This window comes from Monodelphis domestica, chromosome 7 (assembly GCF_027887165.1).
Source record: "Monodelphis domestica isolate mMonDom1 chromosome 7, mMonDom1.pri, whole genome shotgun sequence".
Classification (NCBI taxonomy): domain Eukaryota; kingdom Metazoa; phylum Chordata; class Mammalia; order Didelphimorphia; family Didelphidae; genus Monodelphis; species Monodelphis domestica.
The window spans coordinates 264,456,538-264,466,284 of NC_077233.1; the positions used below are offsets into that span (position 1 = coordinate 264,456,538).

At 35.8% G+C, this 9,747-nt stretch overlaps 1 protein-coding gene across 1 annotated transcript in view; it reads left to right on the plus strand.

The window, feature by feature from the left end:
• The window catches only part of LOC100017065 (olfactory receptor 2K2-like), a 33,034-nt gene extending 25,408 nt beyond the window's left edge, over positions 1-7,626 (plus strand). The window contains exon 3 of the mRNA XM_056806314.1: positions 6,673-7,626. Coding sequence (XP_056662292.1) covers positions 6,673-7,626 — 954 coding nt within the window. The remainder of the gene's footprint in view (positions 1-6,672) is intronic.
• The last annotated feature ends 2,121 nt before the right edge of the window (positions 7,627-9,747 follow it).

Here is a 9,747-nt window from a genome sequence, read left to right on the forward strand (position 1 = left end):
CTGTAGTCCAAACCAGAGCAAGATTTTGCCTTTTGGATTTCCATAGTGTCTGATGGATGGGGGCAGAGGGAGAATTCAGTTATGTTGTATGCCCCTCAGTTGCCTGTTTTAACCCTTCCAGAGCATGGTGGATGGAATTGAGCAAGCATATCAGGGATTAATTTTCTCCTTGTTGGAATTCTTAGTGTCTTAGAATGGAGGCAGCTGAAATTGTTTTATCTTTTACATAATTCTTATTTTGGATATATTTGGGTATGTGTGAGGATCAGAGAATGCCTAGTATACTCTCTTGTTGGTCACATGACCCAGGATCTCTTCTGTGTATTTTAGAAATGTTTTGCTCACTCTTTTGTCTCCTGATTTCCTTTCTCCCCCAATAAGTATTATTATCTACCAAATCTTCCCTTAATCTTCCACTCCCGAGTAAAAGCCCTCAATACATAAATATAACTAAGCAAAACAAATTAACTCATTGGCTGTGGTTAAAAATATATATATTTCTTACTGTATCTAATCCATTAACTTTCTGCAAAGAGGTGGGGAGGCATGCTTCATTATTAATCTTCTAGAGTTATTACAGTGATATCTTTCACAGTTATTTGGCTTTACATTATAATAGTCATTATATTAAATGTTCTCCTGGTTCTACTCACTTAATTTATCAACATTTCAGAGAAGTATTCCCAGAGTCTTAAAAATTCTTCAGTTTTCTTCATTTCGTTGTTTTCTTTCTTCAGTTTCTTTTTCTTCAGTTCAATGATATTTCTTCAGTTTCTTCAGTTCAATGATATTTCATTACATTCACATACCATAATTTATTTAGCTAATGCATAATTGATGGATACCTGCTTTGTTTCTATTTCATTGGGGCAGCAAAAAGTACTTTAATAAATATTTTTTGTAGATATGGCAGCTGGCAGGGAGGTAGCTGGAAGAAATGAAGAGAGGAGGAGGACAATAATTACCTTCAGCCTCCACACCTTCACTTTCACCTTCATAGTTTGCTGATACCTGGAAAAGATCTGGCCTCAGGGCACATTAATACAAAAGGTCAGCTCCATCAGCCTAGTCCTTAATCAACAGAGCAGGAAACAAGCCCCTTCAGGGCAGAAAAACCCAAACTCACAGATCCAGCAAATAAACAGAGGAGCAAGAATACATCCAATAAGGAGGGGGAAAGAAGGAAAAAAACATGAGTAAACAACAGAAAAAGAAAAAAAGAAATTACAATCAATAGCTTCTATTCAGGTAATGAACAAAGAACAAATGGAACAGAGGAAGACCAAAGAACCCCAAGCAAAAACTCAGGAACTCCAGAGAATTGGATTCAGAAAAAATAGGTCATCTGGATACAGAAGCACATGAACTAAAACAAGAAAATAGTGTCCTAAAAGCCAGAATTGACCAGCTAGAAAACAAGACAAAGAAAGTGAAAGATGACCTACAAAGAAAAATAGATCAAAAGGAAAAGAAGGATCAAAAAGTCAGGGATGAAATTGTCTTTACATTAGAATCAAACAACTAGAAGCAAATGACTTCACAAGGCAGCAAGGGTCTATAAAACAAATTACTCTGGAAAGAAGTGGGATACAATTCATTCAAGACTATGACTGATATTTATAGTATTACTTTATTATTCATTTTTGCCCTACTTTCAATACTATTTTTGCCTGGCCGTATTAGCTGTGTGAACAACAGAAAACATAGACCCAGAAGTGTGCTGGTGTCTAGCTCATACTTCATGAGTCACTGGCTAAATGTTCAATGTGAGTATTTATACCTCAGAAATAGGTAAATGTGATAAATGGACTTATTGATTATTTTACTTATTTTGTAGACTTAAGAAAGTAACAATGAAAAATGTTAATAATAAAAATAATAATAATAAAGATTCAATTAAAATGTGTATTGTGAATATTTTTTCCCTCTGGAGAACTGGTTGTTAAATAGAATACTACTGCCAAAGACTGAATGAACCTTAAAAACTCATCTTTCAATACAGCTATCCCATTACTTGGTTTGTACCTCAAAAAGATTAAAAAAGCATGTTTGTACAAAAATATTTATAGCTATGCTTTTTGTGGCAGAAAAAATGGAAAATAAGGGTGTATCTCTCAATAATTGGGACTGATGGCCAAGACACACAGGGGTATGGAGATGAAGAATACAGAAGGATCAATGAGTGGGACACAACAGAAATGCCAAGACTATCCAGTCAGTGAGCAGATAGACCTACGACAATCCAAGGTTTATGAGTAATGAGGTTTATCTCTCCAGACTGTGTTCATTGGTGCAATCTATAAATTCTCCTTTTGGCAACTCTAATATGAATCTTATACAGTAAACCTATATGTAGCCTATACATTTAGGATAATTTTCCTGTCCTTAAAATATGCCTACTCTAATGTCCAGAAGTTGTTTGTTCAATGCTAGGTATGTTAAGTGATGTTTTCTATACCACGACCAAAAATTTGAGAGAGGAAATGCCCAGATAAACAGTTAAGAAAGAATGGATGCAGGGACATTCCAGAACCAACTTGAGCTGGCTTTAGAGACTATTGTTAATTTTTTAGTGTATCTACACCTCAGAAATGGGCAAATGCAAAAATAAGGATTTCTTTTGCTTTTGTTGATTGTCTAGACTTTAAAAAGTGATGGATAAAATAGAAATAAAACAGATGCAATTTAAAGGGTGTCGTTTGTACATTTTTTTCTGAAGAGCCAATTGTTAAACACTCCCTAGCACACTCTGGATGGGTGATATATTTATCTCAAGTAGTAATTTATATATTGCAACAGGTTCCCATTAGAATGTAAGGTGTTTTTGAAAAAAATCTTTTCCTTCTCAGGTACTATGTATTGGTTGCAAAGCAGAAGAATGGTAAGAGCTAGGTAATGGGGAGTTAAGTGACTTGCCCAGGGCCACACAGCTAGGAAATGTCTGAGGCCATATTTGAACCCAGGACCTCCTATTTCTGGACCTGGATCTCTATCTACTGGGCCACCTAGCTGCTCCAGAATGTAAGCTTCTTGAGGACAGAGACAATTTTTCCTTTTTATTTGAATCCCATTACTTGGAACTATTTCCTGGAAGATATTGAGTGCTTATTAAATGCTTGTTAATTAATTGAGTGATTGATGGGTAGGAATTCAGCATGAATTCTCCGAAAGCTATACAGGGGATCTCACTGTTTGAAAACAATATCAATTAACAGAAATACTTTGTAATAAGCTCTTTGGGACATTATTCCCAAAGCACCTGAAGTTTTCTTCTTTGAACATTTCAGCTTCTAAATTTTAAATTGTTTGGGGACTATAAGGAATTCCCAAAAAAGCAACAGAAGATTTAAATTTGCTCGTAGATTTAGTAGTTGATTCTTTGGAGTTTTTCTCTGCCATGGAACAATTTTGAAAGAAATGAAAATGTGAGTTTGGGCTTTGCATTCAATTCTTACATATTCTTAACCTTTAAGAATGAAGCATGTTCTTTCCTGGAATTATCACATTTTGTCAGCCGCAAAGCTGACATATCATTTCATAGAGTGGCAGTGTTTGGAAAACTCTATCAAAACTCCATCACTTTTGACTTTGCATATTGTTATTGGTTTCCATACAATCTCAAATCTCAGAAAAGTCAAGCTCAGTCATAGTCACATAAATAGCACAATTTATCACAGAAATTTGAGAGACTGGCAGTTTGTTGAATTGAAAAACCACCACTGAGAGGGGAAAAAAAGATTTAATTCATGCCCCTGATGCATACTGGATGGGTGACCCTAGGTAAGACGCTTAATCTCTTAGTGCTCCAGGAAACTTTTTAATACTGTAAGTTGCAGGGAATGTGCTGACCTGCATTGGAAAAGGGATTTTACTCATCTGGGAGTTTGAGATTACAGGTTTAGTTCTTCTTATCCCTAACAAATAAGAAGGAATCAAAGCTATGAAAGGGGTATATAGATGGACTTCAGGGTATCTGAGAATATAGTGGTAAAAAAATTACATCTTGATGTTCATTCATTTCTAACTCAAACTTTGTATTTCCTTCAATTATAGATTTTTAAAAATTTTAATGGTTTTATTTTTTCAATCAACAATAATGTTTTTTAAATAAAAATTATTCTAAGAAAAGTCCATATACCGGATTGCCAAAGTGATCTATGATATTAAAAAGGTGAAGTAAAGAACACAACATAGAACTTAATATTTTCAGAATTGTTGTACTATTCAGTATATTTCCTCTAAATTCTTAAGGAGCTGGGAGAAGGGAGTACCTTTGACAAAAATAGAGCAGTTAGGATGGAGTGCTGGGCTTGAGCAAATAGAAACACTGAGTATTAACCATTCATTTGACTACAAAGGCAGGAAAGAAAGGGGGAAATGGTTATAAAGTGCCCTAAGATTCAAGAGGGGTTTTTGGTGTGTTTTTTAAGACAGTGGATTTCTATAGGTCTGACTACAACAGAAGAGAAGGTAGGGGAAGAGGAAAGAAGGAACACGTGAAAGAGGAAAGGCATTTAAAGATTTATTTAGCACATGTATAACCCATTTCAAAATGCTTACCATCTCTGACAGGGAGGGAGGAAGAGAGAAAATATGGACCTTATTATTTCAGAAAATGTATGTTGAAAATTGTTATTATGTATAATTGGGAAAATAAAATATTTTTCAATAAAAGTTTATTTAACTTGAAAAAAAAATTAGGAGAATCTTTTTGATCATTTGAAATATTTGAAGGGCTACCTGATAGAAGAGGGACTGGATTATTCCATGTAGTTCTGAAGGATACAATCAATTGGTAGAAATTATAGGAAGGTAGATTTATTCTCAATCTAAGGAAGCATCTCCTAACAACTAGATGAGAAAAATCAAATAGATTGCTTCATGAAGTGAATTCCTTGTCACTAAACAGGCTGGTTGACCACCTCTAAGGATGTGTAGAAAGGATGAATGGGGTAAATTTGTTGAATTAGATAGCATCAAAGGCCCCTTTAAACGAAAATATTTTTGATTTAGACTAGTCGATATATCTTGGAGCAAGTTAAGGGACCAAAATCAATTTTTATTAATGATACAAAATCTATAAAAAGCATGTTTATATCTTCTGTTGGATTAAAAAAAAACAAGACCCTAGGACTCTTTTTTTAAAAAAATATTACTATGTCCACAGCTCAGAGAACTTTTAAAATAACATTTTTATGGATGTCTTGTTTTTATATAATTTTTATTTATTAATAGTCTTCCTCCATAACTGACCCAGTGAGCCATTCGTTGTGTGAGCCACCCAACAAAGCTAAAAAAAAAAAGAGGGAGACAAAAGATGGTTCATCAAGACTAACTAATACATCAACTGATTTAGGCAGGTTAGGCAATGTTTCACATTGACTGTCTTCCACCTTCACCAAGAAGGGCGCAAAGGAGGTTCATTTTCTCCAGATGTGACATTTTGTGCACTGGGGCTGAAGGAAGAGAACATAAAGTTGTATTGCTTCTATCAGAAACATCAATTTCTTTTTCATGTTTCTTTTCCATAAGTCTTTTGTTTTCTTGGTGAGTTCCTATGAGGCAGCTAAATGCTGAAGTGGATACAGTGATGGTATGACCTTGGGCAAGTCACTCCCTTTGCCACATTTTTCTCAACTAAAAATGGGGAATAATTATAGCACTTCCTCAAAGAGTTGTTGTGAAGATGAAATGAGATATTTTTAAAGCACCTTGCAAATAACAGGCACTATATAAATGTTAGCTATAATTATTATTCTGAAAGAAACAAAAATTTTAAAGAATATTAACTTTTAGTATAAGAACCCTATCAATTTTCTAGAGAAAAGGCTAAACCTGAGGTCATTTTCCTGAAGTGGCAAATAAACTAGTAGTAGTAGTAGTAGTAGTAGTCTCTCGGAAGCCGACTAATCAATAAGTATTTACTTAAGCTCCTACTATGTGCTGGATATACAGAGGAAAAAAATCATGAAAATTCCCTAATCTCAAGAAACATGTTCTTTTGGGAAGGTGGGGAGATGGAATATTCACATATAAGCCCATAGAAAATATTTACCATATTAATGCAGGGTAATTTCAGAGAGGAGGAATTAGTAACTGATCAAGGGTGATCAAGAAAGACATCATGTAGAAGGTAGCACCTGAGCTGAAAGTCGAAGACAATTAGGTATTCTAAGAAGAAGACTATTCCGGGCATTGGAGACAGTTTATGCAAAGACATGGAGAGTGGAGAGAAAATTTTGTGGGTAAGGAAAAACAAGAAGACCATTTTGGCAGAATTATAGAATGCCTAATGCAAATACTAACAACATGGCAATGGGTTCGAATCAAGAACACATGTGATACTCAGTGGAATCACGCATCGGCTATGGGGGTGGGGGGGAGGAAAAGAAAATGATCTTTGTCTTTAATGAATAATGCTTGGAAATGATCAAATAAAATATTATTAAAAAAAAGAATTATAGAGCGCATGGAATCTTAGTATAGCCTAGAAAGACTGTAAAAGTAGATGAGAACGAGGTCGGGAAGCAAACAAAACTTTTCCATTTAACACGATCTTTTTTGGTCAAATTCTGGGTAAGCTAGAGAAAAGATTCTTGCTGGGGATAGAACTTACCGTTACTAAGTTAAACATGAAGAAATGCTTTCTCTTTCCATCTTCACAGATAAAAGAGGGAAAACATGACAAAAGGGGAAAATCACACCATTTGGACCCATTTTTTTTTAGAGGGATTTTCCAAGTATCCAAAGTTAGAGATGATTCTGTTTGCATTCAGCCTGGTGATGTACCTGATAACACTTCTTGGGAACAGCACTCTTATTGTCATCAGCATCCTGGATGTCCGTCTTCACACCCCCATGTATTTCTTCCTAGGGAACCTTTCCTTCATGGACATCTGTTACACGTCCTCTTCTATTCCCACTTTGCTAGTGAATTTGTTGGCCACAGAAAAAACAATCATCTTCTCGGGCTGTGTTCTGCAAATGTACCTCTCTCTTGCCATGGGGTCCACTGAGTGTGTCCTCTTGGCCATGATGGCATATGACCGGTATGTAGCTATCTGTAACCCTCTCCGCTACTCCATTGTCATGAACCAAAGGGTCTGTGTACAGATGGCAGCCGGGTCGTGGATAACTGGTTGTCTCACAGCACTCCTAGAAACAAGCTCTGCCCTGCAGGTGCCTCTCTGTGGAAACGTGATCGATCATTTCACTTGTGAAATTCTTGCCATGCTGAAATTGGCCTGCAGCACTTCCTTGCTCATTGACATGGTCATGTTGGTGGTCAGTGTGCTCCTCCTTCCCATTCCCATGCTCTTAATTTGTATTTCCTATTTTTTCATCCTTTCAACCATTTGGAAAATTAATTCAGCCGAGGGAAGAAACAAAGCTTTTTCTACCTGTGGAGCCCACCTGACTGTGGTGGTTCTGTACTATGGGGCTGCCCTATCCATGTACCTCAAACCTTCATCAGCGAGCTCACAAGAAACAGACAAAGTCATCTCCTTACTTTATGGGGTGCTGACTCCCATGCTGAATCCCATCATCTACAGCCTGAGGAACAAGGAGGTCAAGGAGGCTGCAAAAAAGTTCCTGAGGAGAAATTCCCCTTTGTCAGAAACATGAGAGGTTCTGATTGGGGTAGGATCTCTTCACCTGGGCAGCAGTAGATAGCTCCAATATAGCTACTCTGAGGAATAGCAGAGAAAATCATTTGACACTGAAAAAAATGGCCTTTGACCATTTTCTTCTATGGGACCATAACAAGTAAAGTCAGTATTATAGTATAAATGACGTAAGAGTGCTGTCATGGAATAAAATACTGGATCTAGGATCAGGATATCTGGTTTGATTCAGTTACTTATTAGCTATGTGATGATGGGTGAGTTCCTCAACTATTTTGGGTATCAATTTCCTCATCTATAAAATGAAGATAAATTTCATGCTACCGATCTCACAGAATTGTTATGAGGAATGAACTTTGTAAGATGCAAAATGCTATAAAAATGTGAATTATTAAAAATATTCACTTAAACACAGAATAGTAAATGAACATTTCAAGGAGCAGGCATTTGTTCCTTCTTTTTCTGCTTATTTTTCTTTTATGTTTCATGGATATAAGAAATATTTATTGTGATGGGATATATGGCTTTGTGTCTGCCAATCCATGTTGTCTACTTCCATTTAGAAAATATTTGCTGCATAAAATTCATGCTTCTAGGATGTCTTTCCCAATGAATTTAAATAAAAGTCATACTCTTTTGCCTGACGTTAAAGGCTCCTCACCATTTACCACCATACTATCTTATCTCATTCTTACTTGGTGACTTCTTTGGCTCCCAGGAGTGTAATTATGATCTCTATGAAGACAAGTTCCAAATCTACATATCTAGCTCCATGTATAGTCTCTCTCCTGAGCTTTAATCTCACATCACCAGCCCTATTAGACATTTCAAAACAGATGTCTACAGGTCTCTCAAATGATCATTATGTCCAAAACTGGACTCAATATCTTTCCTCCCAAATCCATTCCTTTTCGAAACTTCCCTATTACGGTCTGTCAAGGCCACAAGTTAGCAAATTTGGTTCTCATTCACCCCAAATATTCATCCATGCAATGCCAAGTTTTGTGGTTCCTACCTTCACCACACCTCTTCCACTTGACTCCATCTTTCTATTCATATGGCTACAACCTTAGCTCAAACTCTTATCACTTTTTTGCCTGGTCTACTGCAGTGGCTTCCTAAATCATATCCTTATCCCACCATTCACTCTATCTATTCTCCATACAGCTGCCAAAGCAAGTTTCCTAAAGCATAAGTTCAAACTTTGCTCCATAAACTCTAGTGGCTCGTTATTAACTTGAGGATAAACTCTTCCGTTTATGATTTAAAGATCTTTCTAGTCTGTCCTCATCCTACTTTTCCATCCTTTATAAACAGAACTCTTCCCTGACCTCCTCCACATACTATGGCCCAAGATATGTAAGAAGCTGATGTAAATGCATACGAACAAGAGCCATTCTCCAAATCACAAAATGTCAAAACATATGAGCAGTTCTCAATTGAAGATATCTAAATTATCTATAATCATATAAAAACATTTTAAACACTAATAATTAGAAAAATGCACATTCAAAAAGCTGTCAGGTTCTACCTCCTACCCATAAGATTGGCAAAGATGACTAAAAAAAGAAAATAACAATTGTTGATATTATTGTAGAAAAACAGATCCACTAATGGTGGAACTGTGAATTCAAAAGCAATATAGAACAATGCTCACAAAGTTACTAAATTATGCTTACCCTATGACCTAGTAATATTACTATTGGGACAAAGATCAAAGTAGTACAATTTCTATTCCAAAGATATCAAAGCAGGAATCATATGTCAAAAAATATATATATAGTAGCAATTTTTGTGTACCAGAGCACTGGAAACAAAGGGGGTTCACATCAAATTGGGAAAGATTGAGTTAATGGTAGGGTACTATTGTGCTGTAAAATGATGAAAGGGCTGATTTCAGAGAATCTTGAGAAAACTTGTGTATGAACTAATGTAGAGTAAAAGAGTGGAACCAGCAAAATTATACAACATTAGGTAGAAAAATGACTTTGATCAACCATGATTCCATAGAACCAATGATGAAGAATGTTATACACCTTTTGAAAGAGTATAGACTCAAAGTGTGAAATGAGACATACATTTTCAGATATGAATGATGTAGGAATTTATTTTGCTTTACTAT